General features: G+C 39.9%; 1 protein-coding gene across 2 annotated transcripts in view; it reads right to left on the bottom strand.

Annotated features, from left to right (window-relative positions):
• The window catches only part of LOC309415175 (dymeclin), a gene marked incomplete at its 3' end in the record, with an annotated part of 207387 nt that overhangs the window by 114932 nt on the left and 72282 nt on the right, over positions 1 to 20173 (bottom strand). For both annotated transcript variants that reach the window (XM_082012615.1, XM_082012616.1), the window contains exons 9-10: positions 15736 to 15910; positions 9808 to 9933 (exon numbers count right to left, since the gene is read on the bottom strand). In XM_082012615.1, the coding sequence (XP_081868741.1) occupies positions 9808 to 9933; positions 15736 to 15910 (301 nt within the window). The remainder of the gene's footprint in view (positions 1 to 9807; positions 9934 to 15735; positions 15911 to 20173) is intronic.

The raw sequence follows: 20173 nt of genomic DNA, 5'->3' as shown, positions 1-20173 counted from the left end.
CTATTTTACTAACACAGCTTCTTCCATCCAGCCCACAGCCTGCATCTATGAAAAACTTTCTGAATTACTTATATATTCAATTTGCATATTGGCAGGTTACTGTATTTTGAGAAGGAACTGAAGCAAAGGCAAAGGTGTTTTACAGCTGAGGTGAAGAGAGGACGTACTTGAGTTTACAAGCAGAAAATATCCTATATAACTTTGAAACCCATATTATCTGTCATTAAAGTTGGTTTTTGTTTCTCCACAGCATTACACACACTGAACAAATTTAAATACAAATTTGCTTTGTTTTATAACTGTTATGGAAATTATGAATCATAGAATTGTATTGGAATTGAGAGGAAATGAGTTATCCCATCCTATTGCCAAAACAGCACTGGTCTTTAGAGCCTACACTGAAAAAAAAAAAAAAAATTAAAAAAAGTAAATATTTTTCTTTAGTCCTGTTTTACATGACTCAATCTTCCACTAGGTAGGTTATTCCAGAGCTCACACATCTCAATACAAGGAATTATTTCCACCTGGTTTTTAGTTTACCATATTTACCAGTTTAAACCCGCTATTGTTTGTGACACACCACTTGACCATCATAAGCATTTCCACTCCCTTAAGATTTACATTTGTTAGCTGAATCATATTCTTCCATTTATTGTCATTTTGGGTCACCATGCAACAAAATCTTGCATTTTTGTTTCTTTTAAATTTTCCAGGTGGCAAATCAAAGCCTTTTAAAGATCAAATGCTGCAGCTGTAGTCAAAATGACAACTCGTCATCAATATCCTAATGTCTATCTATAGAGATCAAAATTGTACTGACTCCTGAATTACCACCAAAAATTAACAGACTCAATCTACAAGCATCTCTACATCAATGAGCAAGCTCCTTAACAAGCAACAAAACCATAGCTGAAGCTTAATGTACTGCACTTAAAAACCTCTATGTATACCTTATTCTTTATTTATCTTTTATTCTGTTGTAATCAAAACTCAGAATTGCCAGAAGACCTTATTTAACAGGGATTTTCCCCACATTAAAACCTCCTTCTCTCTAAAGCGGTCGCATTTATAATCCGTATCTTTATCAGAAGCTAAGGGACTAATTGACTTAGCATGTCAAAGTATTTTAGTTAATACAACTGTGTCCAAAAGTACACTAAAGATCCAGTCCCTAACCTGATAATTACAGCCAGTTGCTACATGGGAAAAAAAAAAATAATCAAGCCCTAATGCTAGTGAACATAGTTGGCTACTGATCATCTTCAACCACTCAAAATTAACAAACCCAAAGAATGCACTGATAGGATTTATGCACAGGTCAAAGTTGTTAATTGTTGAAATATTTAATACGTGACAGTTTTCATGCAGTGGAATATCAGTAGGCTATATAGGAGTCCTATAAGAACATGAACAGCACAGTTGTCCTTGCAGATGACAACTTGTTTTTCAATAGAACATCATTCTTTGGAGAGAAAGTTAAAAGTTGTATTAAAGAAAGAACACCAACTAGGAAGTTCTTATTCCCCCTTTCTAAATTACTTTCCTGATCTTTGTTTCTCTTCCATCAGTCCACTGTGGTATTGAATTTTCCCCGTGCTCCCCGTAGCTGGATTTGGAGTATCACCAGTATAATCAGCCAACAGACCTCTGTTGACCAATCCTTCCAAACAGGGGTTGCAGCAAGGCGGTTTGATGTATTTTACAGCATGCCTATTGCTGAATTTCTTTTCTAGTCGGCAACCTTAATTTCTGCAGTAAGTTTAAGACACGTACACATGGCACATGCCTCCCACAAAGCCCCATAAACTAAGCAAATGATTTATATTACCACCTGTGAAGCATCAAAGATCTTAAGTACTACGCTGTTTTGAGGACCCAACCGGCACTCAACACACCGCAGTAATGCAAGCTGTATTAGTGCTGAGAACGGAGAGGTCAGACTACAATTGTTTTACATCACCTACTCAGAAATACATACTCAACCCCCCCTGTAACCTGCATATAATTCTGCTTCGTTTTATCCACCTACTTTTGCCCTTAAACCCCAAACACATACATTAGAGGCTCTCTTTGCTTTAAAGGTTTCTTTTCATTACCAGTTGGGATGAAGTCCTCCCTCCCTTCCAGACCATACTCCCACCTATACCTTTAAAAGCATGTTTCTCAGCTCCAAACATGAAGCAAAGTAAAACCTAGCCTATCAAACACACAGCACAACGACAGCAAAGAACCTCTGAGAAACGCATCCAACCGTTCTCTCAGCAAAATTTGTAGTCATGACAGACCTACATGGGATTAATTCAAAACATTCAAAACAATAGAATTAAAAGGGAAAAAAAGAAGTCTTTTTAAAGGAAGCATTCTCATAGCACACTTTTGGGGCAAAAAAGCAGCCACCACCTTCCATACCTGATTTTCTGAGCTATCCCCAGCTTGATGCCCCTGAAAGTGCCCAGCTGCCCAGGCCACCCATCCCCTGACAGCCAGCCAGGTATACTTGCTTTTCGAGTACTCCACCGCAGAGCACCCCAAGCTGAGCTCTGCAACGCGTACCATGGCTTCTCCCAGCATTTGTGATAGGAGTATAGCTAGCAAAATCAGGGTATTATTTAACACAAGGGGCTGGGGGATATTATATTTCCCTTAGTACTGTGTAGGATCCTAGTGTAAGTAACACTCAAGACATAATTACGTGTACATTTTATCAAAACTCATAGTCAATAGATTCTAAACCAATACCCAAGTGGGGGGAAAAAAAAAAAGAATCCTATGAAGCTTATTCTAGACAAGGGTAATACTTTATAAGTACTGTCTTTAAAACGTCTTTGTTTTGCTTTGCTTTTTTAACCTTCTGGCTCTGCAAATTCCACATCAACACACATTTCTTTCATTTACCTCCCACTCTCATTCTCACCTCAACTCTATGATTCTTGAAGCTCTTTCACAGCACAAGACATTTGAAATAGCATCTTAATTAAGATTCATCAAACTCCCTCCTCCTTCACTTTCTTCCTCGCATCCCTGAAAGCGTCTCGTCCATGAATTATTTCAGTGAAGATTGCATTTCCTCAAATAACCATGTTCTGCATCAGCCTATGCTGAAAGATTTTGGTGTTTTTTGATGAACCTCCTAACAGGATTTTTACCCATTTAATATATTTATGCTTTTAAAATCATGCATACAGAGACGTATGCAACAAGATGTACATCCCAAATATCATTACAGACTAGATATTCTAAAATGAAAAAAAGATATAGGCACTAAAGACACATTGGTGGGCTAAGGAAATTCATGTTAGTAGGTACGCTGATGCAGTTTGAGGTACAGAAGTCATTTCTGTACCATATATGAAGACAAAATAAAAGTTCAGACCATTAAAATAAAGTAAAATAAAATAAAAGCATCTTCATTATCACATGCTACATAGTGCCTGAATTTTTGTCAGCACCTATTTCCTATAGGGTAGCTAAAGTGAAGGCAATGACTATAACATCTAGATGGGAAAACAATTAACAGTAGTGCAGTGCTGGCTATGGTGACAAACATTCCCAGCAACAGGCTCAAGCATGACAATTCCTGGTAAACACCTTTTGCTAAAAAGATAGAAAAGTCAGAATGGGGGAAGAGGGAAAGACTGGAGATGTATTTAATGGAAGAATGGTCAAGGCTGAGGAACAAATAGGAAAGATGGAATCACTACAAGAAACGTTTCCACATATAGCCAGCTACGAGTGGATGCGGAAACAGTTATAATTTCTGGTTATAACAAGTCACTAATACTATTTTAAGAGAAAGTGATGATGGTATAAAATGAAAGCAAGTCACCCAAGGAGTTTCTGTAAACAAGGACAATTACTCAGGTTAGGCAACAGATGATCAGCAGGAATAGCCTGAAAGACAAAGAAAAACACACGTGTATTTTCACAAAAGAGGCAACTGAAAAGTTAAAAAGCTGTCAGTTGTGTAATCAATGGATTACACATATGAACTTCACTGCAAGAAGACACTATGCTAGAGGAGAACTTGATCATCCCAAGGCTGCTAAGAATAAACCTGTGATCAGACACAGCAAGTTAGTAGGTTGCTTCACAACTGCAAAACGCTAAAATAAGTGTAGACAGTCACTTTGGTTGCAATTAATTGTTTGTGATTTCTTAAAAACAGCTTACTTATGAATGTATCCGTTTTCAAGAGAAGATTTTATTTAAATATATAGATGAACCATTTTGACAATGAAAATTATCTCAAGCTGAGCACTTGAACCTCCAGAAGAAAAAGACACAAAAATACAAAAAAATATTTGGAGAATCATACATTATCATTAAGTAATGTTTACATTCTGTAATATATAAATATAACAGGGATAAGTTGTGGTTGCACATTTCATTTCCTGACTTCTGAATGCGTAGAGTACTGAAAATTAAACATACTTCAAAAAACAAAATGTATCTATGAAAATGGGTAGTATAAAATACCATTTGTTTTGACATCACACACAACAGAAACCCAAAGAAATAGTAAGCACATTAAGGGATCTATTTCCAGATGCTAACAGAAAAAGACTTTGACTCAATTTCCTCTAAAACGATACCCAAGGGTTGGTTTTTCCTGCCCCTCTGAGATAAAATACACTTACACTGATGGAAGATCAACTGACTGATTAAATCTCTAATAAGCTATTTCTTATAGTTGCTCATTTACAAGCAAAACAGCAAAGCAACCTCCTCCCACAAACAAAACGAGGCTCATGTTTCTTCCCCCCTCCTTCGGCGTTATTTTGTGGGGCACATCCCTGTATTTCACCAGCTAAAGGGCAAGTTCCTTGATTCACACTGTGACGGAACTCTGGGGTCTCAGGTCCCATCATGGGCTCTCTCACAAAGGCTGGCCCCATGGGACAAGAGGAATGGGACTGGAACAAGTTAGATAACCTCAAGTAGGACCTTGAGCCCTCCTATGTCTCCAGTCACATCTTTCTCATCCACCTACAGCTCCCTGTGCGATGCATAAGCCTTCATCCTTCCCATTTTCCCTCCCTGTAGCCCATACCCAGTTCCTTGCCCTCCCAAGCCCCTCTCCTTCTTAGATCTTTCTCTTCCCAGCTTCCACTCTCCTCACCCACACCTTGCCCATTCCCGTCTCCCATCAAAAAGAAGTCTGACTTCATCTGCTCCAGCATTCTGTCACTCTGCTCCTAGCCTGCCTCTTTTCTCATTTCTCTGCTCAGCAATCCCAAATCTTACCTCTTTCTTGTTTAATACCTATCTCTCTCCCCCATTGCACTCATCCCACGTTCCTCGTGCAGCCAGCCATAGCCTCTTTCCAATTCCTCCTAATCATTGTCACCTCAGGCTCCTGTTCCTATACACGTTCTTCATTTCCTCTGCATCAAACCAGGTGGCTTCAACCACCGTCAAGCAGCGATAGAAGCATCTCTCGGAGCACGGTCGCACCCCACAGGAGCTGGACACAGCACTTACGACTCCAGCTTGTCCCTACAGATCTCAAGCGATATGTGCCTAGCTGGCTCCGGGGAAAGCAAAATGAGAATATTCAATCACCATGGACATCGGGCCTCCTCCGGCTACGTATCTGCAGCACAGATGGAAACGAACCGCTCCCCTTCCTCTGGAAATTTATAATTCGGTTGAATTCAGTCAAATTATCAGTAGCAGAGCCCTAGCACAAAGACTACCCGCCAAATTTCAAAATCCTAATGCAAAACATGAAGTTACCAGAGCTTGTTAAAGAACATGTTGACAGCCATAACCGTGGACAAGACACATTAATGCCCTAGTCTCTCTGTAAAATGGCCAACGGTTCTCACTGAAACTTTAAAAACACCAACCCTTGAAAATGACATTCACTGACACAACTATGTCTTGGAATAATCCAACTAATCTTAAAAAAAACCCCCAAAACAAACCAAAAACCACCACAAAATTCAAAGTTAAAAAGTTACATACCAGTCCCTGCCACCTCTCCTCTCCCCCACAGTGAAGAAAGCAACCATAGCAGGTAGGCAATGAAATGTCTATTTAAAAAACAACAGCAGCCACCACCGTTCCTCACATGGGTTTCAGTTTCAGAAGCATGAAACATTGAAGTACCTTAAATTTCAAAATCGCCTACATGAAATCAGTGCCACAATTTGAACAATCTCATTGGTATGCAGATAATATTAAAAAGGGAAAAAAGAAAAACAAAAAGCTCAGACTTTGGGTGGTCTTGCAAGAATAATTAAAAAAAAAAAAACACACAAGAGGTTTTGCTTAATTACTCTTTTTAACACCAGGCTCCTGGATGTCTACGACTCAGGGTGCAAGAACCACAGATGCAAAGAACAGGAATTCAGTTCTATACATACCGAGCACCGGGATTCTCAGTCTCGGTTTCCTATAACTTTGGTAGTGGGATATTTCTTAACACAATAAAGGTAAACAGAGTTAAATTGTGATTTACAGTCTATGACTACTTACTACAGCATAAAGTGCTATAGTAGTACTACAGCTTATGGATACATAGAGTACTATTTGATCTTATTTTGACATCCGATGTAATTTTATCTACAGTTTCATAAATTAGAGAAGTAAAATCACAAATACTTGCCTGTTTTAGGGAATTCTTGCATTTACTCGTTTACTCTGATGTTGTTTTCATTCTTAGTAGTGAAAGAAATTGAGCTCTATGTGGTCACAGGGACCTAACTGCATTTAAGCCAATGGCAGGAACAGGACCTATGGTTTTGATCATATTTTCCAGGCAGTTAAGACCACATTCATTTTAAACAAAAAATACTTCAGCAGTCAAAAAGAGTTTCTGTGGTTTCCTGAGCTCTTTACCAGTCAGTATAATCACAAGATTTATAAAACTGTGCTTACTAAAACTAATCTTAAAAATCAATAAATAAATGTGGGTTAAATACCACAAAAGAAAATAGCCCATAAATGGACTGTACAGTCATGCTTCTTATAAGAACAGTACACACACTACACAGCCGGAGAGAAAAACAGGTTGACCTAAAATACAACAAATCCTTTTTTTCTTCGTATTTTACCCAAGCGATGGGGAAAAAAATAATCCCGCTGTAATTGCCAAAATTTGATAGATGCTTGCAGTGAATAAGACTTTCATTCCAGTTGTGTAACTGACACTAGATGTTCACACCTTACACAGCTTTCCTGACTTCATTCTTAATTTTTTTCCCCCTATAATACCCTCTCAGCCTTTAGGAGATGTGGAGTCAATATTTAAGAAAGCATAAGACTAATTTCTTTACTTTATACTGTAGTTTTTGAGTAGCAACTTCATCATTCATGCCTGGAAAAATCCATTTAAATAATTCAAAAAGATGAGTGAGGGGAAGTGATTTATCAGTATGCTTTTCCACAAAGCGGGGCACTGACTACACTTATCGCCCATCACGGGACCTGTAGGAACCCACCACCCATATATCCATTTCCCAACAGTTCACAATGCTCAACATTTTTATTTTGATATCCACATCCCTCTGTAAAGTTCAGGAATGCCACAGATCAAGAAGATCAAGAAGATAACTTGATTTTTTTTTTAAGGTATAACAGAATGTGGTTTTTCTATAGGTAAGTATTCCTTATAGAAAGGATTCCTTAAGAGTTGGTATCACAATCATCAACTCTCTTGTCTATATCATAGTTTATTTAGGTGACTTTTGGAGTGCACGGCTGAAGTTTTGAACAAGGGGAGACCTCCTCTTGCTCCTTCACTGCATCTAATCCATCCACGTGACACCAAGATTAAGAGCAGGGGGCAAGTGAAAGCCTTCAAATTCCATAAGAAAAGCACTGCATGGGTAGAAAAGCATTCTGCTTAGCCTCCAAGTTCGCTCTCTCCTTCGGCATGAAACATTCCCTCAACCATTACAGAATGAAGAAAAGGGTAAGAGAAAGAATAATAACAAAAAGAGGAGCACAGGAGGAAGAATTAAGGTTATTCCACATCTATCCTGTGCAGTGTCATAGCACTTCATTGGCTTTTGATGGTAAAAGTTTCCACTCCCACAGGTTTTTCTGCAGTAGGGCTGACAGGAGAAGTTTACCTAGACAGACCTGCAGGCTTAGGCACTTCACAGCCACCACTCACCACCTTGCTAAGAAGCAAAACTAGCAAAACTCTGGCCACATAATGCTATTAATGAATGTATGCTTCTCATCAGAAACTATGGAGTGGGAAAACACAGCCACAGAGTAGAAGAAAGAAGCAGTTAGTGAAAATCTGAAGTAAAATCAAAGATTAAATTGAGAAGAGGATGGAAGAAGCAAAGGCAGGACTGAAAAAAAATCAGTGCAGGGTAAAAGGAACAAGGTGAGGTTTGGTTTTGTTTTTATTAAAATGGAAGTAGCAAACTAATATCCATGTTGCATAGAAATCACTACAACTATATTGGCAGGGCTAGCTGCAAAGGCAAGAATAAACTGGACAAGAAAACTTCATTTATGTTTTCATTCCACAGCTGGATCCTCATTACCAATTTTAGGGAAATATTCCATTTACGCAGAAAGGAATTCATTGAAAGACCATGTGTAAAGCCTTTAAAATGATACGGGAAGGGTGATACAGGAAGAGACTGAGGCACGAGTGAAATCTTGTCTGCTGTACATTAACCCTCAACAAGCTCAATTTATGAGAGAAATTAAATGACTTTGTGATATCAAACCCAAAAATCACCTCACACATGTACACGTATGGTGCGTACATATAGGTTCAAGGCACACGAAGGTGAGGCAGAAGAAAGCTTCAGGAAAATGTTGCTTCAGTCATCTGCATGGTTACTACAGATGCTTCTCCTAAAAGCTGCTTCCTAAAAGATACTCCCAGGAAACTACATATAAACTTCACCTCTTCTTGCTTTCGAGATACAGAGCTATAGGAAATAATCTGAAATTTTAGAGAGTAAATACTGTAAGTCTCTACCACTTGGCACCAAGAAAAAATGCCCGTTCCCTCCAAAACAGGCTGAAAATTTACTTGGGAGAAGAGTTCTGTTTAGATACCTTGACACTTGCTTCCAGCTTTTTATATTTCGCTAATTTTGCCTAACCCCAAAAGAGAGTTTCCATGTCCCAGTCAAATAAATAAATAAATAAATAAATAAAATCAATAAAATCACTGCAGATATCTTCTGCATTATCATAACTTTAGAAGCTAGGAAACTAGAACATAATTATCCAAGATACTCTCCAGCACAGATGGTCAAGGCCCATCAAAGCTAGTCAAAATTTGGATCATATTATAGGGACAACATAAAATAGATATTAATCTAGCAGAAAGACAGAGAAAGAAATGCCAAGTAAGGAAGTAATATTCAGTCTGGAAAATAAGACTCCAACTAAAAGCTCCTCTCAGCTGCATCAAACTGGTTAAGCAAAATTTTTCAGGAAAAATAAAAAAAGGTTTTCTGGTTTTCTCTCTCTTCTAGCCCCTCCACTTCCATGGCAAACACTCAGTATCTTTGAGGAAGCCTGCCTAGCTGCTACTATGTTAATTTGCAACAGGAAACACCAAAAAAAGGACAGAAAAAGAGGTATATGCAGCATCTCCTCTACAAGAGGGAGCGTGTCTGCTCACTTCCCTTGGGAAAGTTTTGAAATGACTCTTCTAACTTCAGGTTACTAGTCCTTATGAAAGAAATATCTATATGCCATCACATTTGGATGAACACATATAGCCTCTGCTGAAGAAACAGATTTACAGATGTATCTTTATAAAAATAAATATTTAAAACAATTTTTAGAGCTGAAGAATTATTTACCAGAACAACAACTCACCACTTCATGAATGGATCGGTTGAAGCCATCGTCCTCTGTGAGGATCAGCAAAATGATAAGAGCCATATAAACATGGTGTGAATTCCTTTCTTCAACGTGATACAGAATTTCAAGAATTGGCAGAACCTTTAGAGAAGGAAAAACGTGTGTATTAGGTTAGTCTTCAAATACCTCAGACAATAAACAGAGGAGACTCTAAACCTCCCGTCTATCACCCTGCCCTTAACAATATCATCGCAATTCCTCCCTCTTGAAATAACCACCCCTAAATAGTGACGTACAGTGTTCAAACACCTTCCATCTGTTTCATTCTGTCTCCACAAGAGGCGAAACAAATTCTTTCTTGTGGTCAGACATGGAATTTCAATTCCTAATAAATGAGATTTCCAGCCATACCAGTTACCATAGGCTCTGAAAGCCTTAGTTCCCCTCTAGACTATGGGAAAATAAAATTGTTAAACAAGATTTTCACATGTTCAAGCAGGAAAACAAGTGTTTCTAACCATCTCTGCTAGCACAAGCCTGGTCTGAAAGGACTGTCCTCATCAAATATAGCCAGGCATATTGGAGCTGAGGTGCACAGAGGCTTTTTGAGACCTGAAACTCAAATCCCATTTCGGTGTGTGGAGATGATCCCAGAAAAGAACCAGTTGGGGTTGGGTTAAGACTAGAAAAGGCCTGTTTTTCCAATTCTAGATAATACGCAGCCAAAGAGAACTGACATTACGATGAGAGTTCAGCCCAAGGTCTTGCAACATTTCCACCAGGATGAACAGCTTAAGCCAAAGTCTTGCAATAATAATGAAAATGAGATTTCATTGCAACAGCAAGCATACCTGAATGCTAGTCTAAAGTTAATCCAGATGCAAATGTTGTCTCTCTACCAACTGAAAATTAGCTTTCCACTGGCTCAGTACAACGTGGCTTCCCCAGGCTGCAGAAATAGGCCTAAATCACAAAGCACCCTGGAAAAAGGAGCTGGAGAAAACTCTCAATTCCCAGATAGCGGATGAGATGCAGAATATGTTCCAAGAAGTTTCTAGACACCTAAAGATTTGCTGTTTTTCAAAACAGGCCGAGTGCAGCAGGATGAATCATGTGAAACCTATTCTGGTGAGCAGCCAGGACACAGAGTGCTTCATAAGCCTCTGAAGTTACCAGAATGTTCTCTTACAATCAACCAGTCCCAAAACAGTTGGAATATATTAAAACACACAGCAGTTTCTATTGAAATCAATGACATTGATCTAAATGCTGCAGGCCAGAAAACCTTTTGATGGATGCTTTGGCCAAGGTCAAGACAATACCACAATATAAGCAGGGGAGGGAAAAAAAAAAAAATTTACACATAGCAAACATCCTTCCTTTACCATTTCAAAGGATCCTTCACAAACCTCCATCCTCAGTTAAAACTGGAGCCGATGTCCTTGTGTTTTGTGAAAATAGGTCTTGAGAGTAAAGACCGAGTTTTCCTAGAATATCTACTTAGCAGAAAACATTAGTCCTTTTCCTTGGATGGGGGAAAAGGGAGACAAACATCACAGCATTAGTCCACTGTTCAAATCACTTCCATCTCAAATATTTATATTGTATCTAGCTTTGCACTGCATAAGCTCAAAGCCATTTCCAAGTCCAAGCCTTACAATAAGCTGCATATAGCAGGAAGCAATATAAAGCTATCAAAGAATTAATTGCATTTACAGCTCGACTTTGCTGGGAGAACAACAAAAGCCTCTCTGAAGGTAACCAGTGGAATGGCTTCTGCGTTTTTAAGACAGCTCCCAAATAGCTGTGTCAATTTTTAACGCTCCTCAAAATTGAATATTCTGCCTTATGCAGTACTTGCCTTGCACTCCTTCAACATAACTGTCATCCAGTCTGTTTAGTGCTAAACAATACCATACAAAGCACTCTGGATGAAACATATTCCTTCAGAATGGCCCAATGCATCTCCTCTGTTTAATGCACATTAATATTAGGTCTAAAACTATAGCTGAAAAAATGCATTCATGTTCCTTAGGCGCTCCAAGTCCCAAAAGTGTGTTGCTACAAACTACATTAAAAAAGGGTACCTTGATTCTGATGTTGAGACATTATAGACAGTTCCATATGAGCTGATACATACAAGTACTTTTACTAAGACTTCAGAGTAGCTACTCAAATCACGCTCACTCTGAAGAGTGATTTGTGTCTCCAGATGGCTTCGTTCAATCTTCCTGCCCCGAACACACCTTGAAAGCTTTGGAAACCTCTTCTTCCACTCCTCTTTCAGACTACTCTCAGTCTACCTACCAGACCAAAGTCAGAGGCAAACGGCAACTTAACCTTCTCTACCTGCCATTTCCCAATGAAAAAAGAATCAATTCACACAGATTCTATAACACTTCCCTCCTCTGAACACTTTTTCCTTTATATACTGATTGCTGAGGTACACACACCTTTAGGACAAGGATCACTGCTCTCAGAAGAAAAACTGTTCAATGAGCCACCACTTAGAAAAGAGTTAAAAAATAAGATTAAATTAAAATTTTAAAATTTATCTCAAATTGTAACCAAAATGCACTTTTATGCTTTTATGTTATGCACGTACATTAAAACTCTTACATTTATCTTCTTACGCACTGGCATTGTCCAGCCACATACTGAGAAGACAACCACTACTTCTTTTTGTATTGCTGGCCCTTTTATTCATAGTCATTAAACTATCATTACTGGACTACTACTAACACTCCTCCGTCAGGAGCAGTTTTTAACCAGCAAGACACAGCCACCATTAAAAAGTTACTTTTAATACTGAAAACAAGGGGCAGATAAAAACAGACACTGAAAATTGCAGGTGTTATATTCAGTCCAAGGTCAAGAACAGTCTCCCCAGCAAAGAGTTTTAAAATAGCTTGTCTTTAGCATACATCAAAATACAAGACCGCATAGCCACACAGGTAACCTGCTTAAGCCAAATTTATACCACAGGAAAAAATATTGCTGTGCCATCAGTTGATATAAATACATCATCATGTACATTATTTCCATCCAGTCATGTTGAGCAGCAACGAAACGTCAACTCAGCAGCCAAAGCAAACATCTTCAACAGAAATAGCTTATTTCTTATAAGCAGATATCTCACTGGTATTTTTACCTGCAATATGGGTGTTAACTGCTCTTTCAAACAGAAAAAGGTTCAACATTCTCCCATCCGCAGACCACGACACTATGCTTCTGAAAAAGTTTGCTAGTTGAGCCCTATTTCGCCAGTCCCACCGCTTCCTGGAGGTTCCTTGCAAGTACTTTCAGTAAGATAGACAAATTCCAGATGTGAACATCCCTAACGGCACCAGATGTTTAACCCAATTATTTTATAAAATTTTACAAAGTGAAACGCTATGGAAGATACACAAAGATCCTATTCATTCTACCAAGCAGACTGTAAGAGCAAAAAAGATGCACTGCCGTACTAATGATAAAGCATTATAAAGCACAGGAGAAGGCAAATATATATATGTATTTATATATAACTGACAGGTAGATTCATACACAAACAAGGAAGCAAGCTGAGACATTATCTATTACAACAGTTAACAAAAACACACCAAATCCATTTACCAATTAAACTGAAGCTACAAAAGAGCAAAGACACATTTCAAAAGCCCCTAGGACACAGGTCAGAGAACATCTGCCAGTGACGCGTCCCGGGCCCCAAAACGGGGAGATATTCAAATAGGGGAAACCACGGCAAATGGGACGCACTGAGTGCAGCGGAAGAGGAACAACCTGCATCCCCCCTAAAAGTTTAAGATGAGCACTCAGCTGAGGATGACCTGGTCTCTCATATACACAGACTCTCATACGTCACCCGATGGCCCTGGACGAAGAGGCCACTAACTTATGCCACAGTCCTCCAAAAAGTCACCCACTCTCATTCAGAGACAGCCAGAGAGCACACTGTTCTGCCTCTGCATTAGTTCCCTTAACTCTTGTCCTCCCATCTCTCTAAGTTTTGGGATTCAAGCTCCAGGCTTTAGTTCTCATCCCACCTCTCTGCGAGCAGACAGTCCATCCTGTCCCAGGCTTTCCCCTCGTGAAGGCACATCCGCATCCCGATGCTTCTCAAGCTCTTTTCTGACCGGCTAAGTTAGCTTCCTAAGCCTCTCGCAGTTTTGCTGTTAATTTTAAAGGAAAAAAAAAAACAAAACAAAAAAAAACCCCAAACCCCAAAGCATTTCTCTACACTCTCTCCATTTTCCCACAGATTGTAAACGCTTTGTGAAGCGTGGTAGTTTGCCACCAGATCAGCACGTTAGCACCGCTCTCGCAGCTGCCATATAGGGAAGGAAATACCCAGCTCCGTTACTCCTGCCCCTTCGTCTCGATTACAAGCCCAAGACTGAATTAGCCTTTTTCACCGCAGGGGTGTAATTAGGAGACTGTGATTTTGTCCAGTAACCGACCTCGGATTACCAGCCCACTAAAAACAAGAGAATTGGGCAAAGACGTCAGTAATATGTCAGCCGTGATCACAAAAAGCAACGGTCGGCATGAAGAGTAAAAGGAGAGCAGGCAGCTTCAAGTTCTGGTATTAAAAAAAAAATAAATCAAATATGCTGTTGACTTTTCAGTGATGCTTTTCTCAGTTTTCTCAGCTTTTCCCACAAAGTGATTAATGGTGCTGATTATTTCTGTGATTCAGGGATTTTCTGAGGTTTTTTTTTTTTTGGAGGGGGAGGAAAGACAGGTGATAATATATGAAAATATCCCACATTGCAGAGCATCAGGGTACCAGCATCTGGAGTTGTTTTGACACAGGCACCTCACACTTTTTTCTGGAAGTTTTACAATATATCAGACATCATAATTATAAAGCAATGCACACACCTAACCTTTATTTCTCTAAAGATGAAGTAAACTGATATGACATGTTTCACAGCCGCTAACCACATCCCATAGTACCAGCCCAGAAAATTAAATATGACCATTTCTTCACAGAATTCATGCAAAATGACTCAGGCCTCACCTAGATAATCTGCAGCAGACTACACAGGAGTTCAGTCTTGAATCAATTCAATATCAACCATCTCAGCCAAGTTTGCCAACAGTGGTGTCTATCAACTCTGATTTTAGCAATACATCTGCTAGAACTTGGACCAAGACCAAACTCATTCCGTATCTGCCATCAAACAGGCAAGGGATCTAATTATCTGGCGAGATTTCAAATATTAAAATGGAAAGGGTTCTCTTTTCCGCTACCAATTCCCCTAGACAGCCATTATCTTATTAAAGGAATGCTTTTTAATAAGTAAGATTTGTTAAAGTGGTTTGTGACATTACTAAATGTCGTGGAGAGCATAAGCTAATTTATAACCTACAAAAACTGTACCAGGTGTCTGTTATATTGCCTATTAACCACAATCCTATTTAAAGCGGCTAGAAAATCACTACAGTTGCATTTCTATAAAATCTGTCAGCTGCTCCTTGAGGAGTTTCAGCCTCAGGTCAACCCCGTAAAACGTCTGGCATATTAATCAAGTTACAGTTCATTTTGTTAACTATTATCCCTATATGCACACAGTAAGATTGTGTAACTTTTTGGCCTGAAAAACTAAAAAAGAACAATAAAATAATGAATAGCATGGTATCTGCCACCAGTTTCTTTACCCCATGCCCAGAGGTCAGCAGGTTTGACCTGGATCAGACAGTGGCACTGAGAAAGAGGGACTCAAAGACTGCCTGTAGCTTTATCAGTACTATTTTCTACCGCAGTGACATCACACCCCTGAGAGGACGTACTAAAAATGCGTAAGTGAGCTTGAACTGACAAATAAGCCAGAACCTGCTGCCCCCACCACAGAACAGGGGACACTGGCAGCTGATGACACCCAAGCTTCCAGGACCAACCCCTCACAACGAGTATAAGGCAAGCAGAGCAATACTCACAAGATTTTCTATGTCCGTTCGTGCCAACACGTACGTCCGTACGTTGCCATTTTGATGCAGAAGCATGTATAAAAGAAGAGTTGCTTGATCAGATCTCTGTTGGTCACACAAAGCTGTGTATAAACTGTTAAAATTTATCTGGAAAGCATGTGGATTTGATGATGAAAAAGCAGTGCTATCTGAAACAAAGAAATTAAAAAAAAAAATCTTTAACAAATACATTTACCATCCAGCTATTTGTTAACTCTATAAAAAACTCGGGGGGAAATATTTTATACAGACACCGCAGTAAGGAGGAAACAAAAATAACCCATGACTCTTCTCACCGATGGTCATAAATCTAAACAGGGTCTCATGAAGCTTCAGTTGTGCCAAAAAGCTGAGGTTGCGCTGCACATGAGATCCACTAAGACCCCTGTATCTGCACAAGACACTCATCTTTTTTTGTAAAGCTACTCTGTTCATCCAAATGGCTTCCACTGTTAGATAAAAGGAAGAACTTCTTCACTATCAGGGTGGTGAGGCACTCGGGAACAGGTTGCCTAGAGAAGCTGTGGATGCCCCATCCCTGGAAGTGTTTACGGCCAGGCTGGATGGGGCAGCATGGTCTAGTGGAAGGTGTCCCTGCCCATAGCAGGGGGGTTGGAACTAGATGATCTTGGGTCTCTTCCAACCCAAACCATTCCATGATTCTATGAAAGGAAGGCAATCCCAGGAGCTGCTGCAAAGAGGGTACCTACACTGTCTTCACTGGAACCGATGTACCGATTCCCGCGCAACCAAAACTTTCAGGTTTAGTTCACTGGCATCAAGGTGGAGTTATCTCCCATCCCCTTCCGGGCATGAAGGGCAGAGTCAAGACTATCAGTGTATTTTCAGTGAAACACAGGTGCTGTCAGGACTTTAAAAGATGCGCGTGTGGTGGGGAGTTTAGTGGGCTCAAGTGATTTCAAACCACCACATCATATAGTCTAACATCACTCAAAGTAACAGCAGTTTGTTCATGTTCACAAAATAATCTGTGCCAGAGCTGGGAGTGAGAATAAAACAGATTTCTGCTCACAGAACCTTTTCACAAGAAGCTTTACCCATTTCAAAAAAAACCCTGTCCGTCAGCACAGATCTCTGACATCTAGGAATTTCCAGTGGAAATGGAAAAAGCAAGTGTGACAGTCGATGCACTCATACTCATGTCAGAAAGCCAGATTCGTGTCCTTATTCAGCCTCCAGATCTCCCCAAGTCAGAGATTTGGCCTTTGATTTCTTCAGAAATAAACCCCTTTGAGAGTACAAGGTTTTGTTCTAGTGCAGAGCAGGTACATTTCTCAACTCTCAAAAAGCTTCACAAAAATTTGTATAAAGTATTTTCCTGCTCAGCTCTCTTCAAAAACATCCACCCAAAACATGCATCTTCTGTGACGACACGTGAAGTAGGATGAGTCTGCCTTTTTGAGCTGATTTATTTCAGCATCCTGGCAACTGAATACAAAGGTTACCTTTTCTGAGCACACAAACAAGCTATGCATATGGAAAACTTACAGCAATTTCATGGCAAGAAGGTATTCTGGGAACGACAGCAGTTTGGATACTCAAGTATACTAAAGGTCTGGACTTAAAAATTTCCGTATTACTATAAACAAGATGTCCAAAGTTGAGGAGTTTAACTAAAAATTCCTTAGTTCCACAATAACAGACTACAGATTTCTGAAGAGTTTATTGTTTATTAAAAATGCACTAACTTAGGAAAGCTCTGCTGTATAAAACCACGTGACAGTACTACTACTCCTGCGCAGTGATTTGTGGAGAGAAGGGATTTTAAAGAGAGGAAGCAGACTTGGAAAAATAAAGGAAAAAAGCAATGCAAACTTCAAACCCTACTTTTTTACAAGTCATTTTACATGCAAGTGGTATTACGATAGTCAGCAGGCTAGGCAGCAACTATTGCACTTCATCCCAATCTTCCTTCTTCCTCAAATCAGGAAAGATTTCTCAGATATTATAGACTGCATCATCACCACAGAAAATGGCGAGAACAGTGTCACCACGCGTGTGCCCATGGACAGAAACAGTGAGCCAACACAAATTTGGCTCTTAAACGAGTACTCCTGTGGTTTCCTGCCAAACTTTTCCACTCTTCTGGAGAAATCTCTATACTGGTAGGGACCGATCACACAAACACTACCTATACCCACTGAGATGTGGGGGTCTTGATTTCCCCTTTCTTTTTAGCCCATATTCTTAGGAATGTTTCTGAATAGCTTTCAGCATGGAAAACTGTGGTAGTTGTCACTTATTTTGAACAACATTTCCATCCTCTTTGGAAGGAATAAGTGCTTGGAAGACCTGCAGGAGCCCCACAGGAGCCCTGGCTCCCACTGAGTTTCTGGGGGCCCGGCGGAGACGGCGTGCCGGGGAGCTGCTGCTTCTCTTGGCCTGGGCGAGGGGCGACGGCTCCAGCCATTCAGCTCGACTCAGCAGGAGGCACTTGAGCAAACGCTTCTCCTTTCTGTTGGGAGGCACTGCCGCGCACAGGGAAGGACGCAGCCCGCCGGTGGTGGGAACCCTGCCTCTCCCCAAAACACCGTACCAACTGGCGGAGGAGAGACCGAACCCTGGCTTTTCTGAACTACCGTTTCTGCCCCCATGTCCCCTTCAAACACTGATCGCGATTATGGACCGACCGGTTTAAAACCGCCCTGCTTCAGGTGAGTATTTCTCTTGACTAGGGAAAATTTGGATGCAGACAGCAAAATCAGATCAGTTCAACATGCTCTGTTAAGCAGCCACCTGATGCCACAGTTCCTTAGCTGAGGAGTGTCTATTGACTTTTAAGCTTTGCTTCCGTGGATGCTTAAACTGTGCCACTTCTATTTATAGCGCTTCACTATCGGTTTTATTAAAAGATACTTTAAAAACTGTAAAAAAATCTAAACAGTATTAAAGAAACTAACATCAGCAATAGCAGCATATTCTGTGTTATTCTACACAACGTTCAACTGGCCAACAGAAATAGTAAACTATTCCCATGTAGAATAAATAAAACTATCCTGAACTTGATTAGCTCTGTCCTAATTCAATTATATAAATTACTTCAACAAAAAAGCCAGTTTTCATTTTATAGTTACGTACTATAGATCATTATGACAGCAACCAGACTTTCTTTTTCATACCATTTTCCTTTTAACAGCCCCTCAGAATGTTCACAGGAATCAAATTTAAGCTCAGTTATATGAATATTGCCAGTGGAAACAAGTTTACAGGAAGCAATAAGTCATTCCATAAATGTACCCATCCAGAGAAGATATTGCTTTTCATACTACTTTTGACACAGAATAGGTTCTTTTAAAATTTTATGATGATACATGTATAACAGTTTTCAATGAAACACATTACTAGCTATTGATGACATTAAATCAACCAAACCAGAGCATTCATAAGTTCTCAGTTAGTTTAAAAAAACCCCAAAACTATGTCAAGAATTTGATCTCGATTGCCAGGAAACAGTATCCAATAAATAAAAGGGGCACGTTAGAACTAAGAATTCTTGAGAACAACCCTCTATCCTAATAAAAAAAAAAGTCCTGGGTAAAGGTGAATGAATTTAAGAGTTCAACCTGCCAAAAACTTAATGGTTAAAGGAATATAAAACCTCCCCCCAAATAAAGTGAATAACCCAGGGGTATTGATGTGGCTTCACAGGTTGTCATGCAGCAGCTGAGCGCCACTGAACAGCCCTGTGCATGCTGTCAACCTGCGTAAAGCTAACGAAAGGTGAAAGTCAACAGCTAAAACTTGAAGAGATTTAAGTGTATGGATAAAGTATATGTGACACCAAGCACACTGCCTGCAAGCTGAGCTATCTGAATAGCCCAAGCTGTGCTAGGGCACTACTGTGTCCCAAGCAAGACCCTCTGCAGAAGGGCACTGTCGGTACAGCATCGCACCCGCGGCTACCTGATATACAGCCTGGAACCAGCCTTCTCAAAAACCAAGCAAGCACTGAAACAAGTCTGCAGCTTCCCATATATGCAAGTCTCATGAGAGTGTTTACATTAACCAGTTTCTCCTCACACTTGCAATATAAGAATCCAGTTAGCAGATCAACCTAGTTAGCAATTCAGGTGCTTCTCTGAGCTCTAAGAAAGATGACTCCAGCTAAACAGGATTTCTCAAGTGCTACAAAGTTTGAGGGAACTCCAGCAGACTCTTGGATAAAACCGACCTGTAAGTAGGCCAGTTATTTATATTTTATGAAATTATGAAGCTTTCTAAAATTTATCTAATCTGAAGGAAAGAGTATCCTTCTCCCCCTGCCCCTTAAAGTTAATTACGTTCCAGCAGCTGAGGAACATCTCAAGACTCCCAGAAGACAATGTGCTATTACTGCTCTTCTACAGGCTGGCTGGAGGGAAAACAAGTTTGGGAAAGTCAACTTCTA

The sequence above is a fragment of the Phaethon aethereus genome (genome assembly GCF_964289735.1).
Source record: "Phaethon aethereus genome assembly, chromosome: W".
In the NCBI taxonomy this organism is placed as follows: Eukaryota; Metazoa; Chordata; class Aves; order Phaethontiformes; family Phaethontidae; genus Phaethon; species Phaethon aethereus.
Note: the sequence above shows the minus strand (reverse complement) of the source record. Positions and strands in the feature narration are given on the sequence as shown.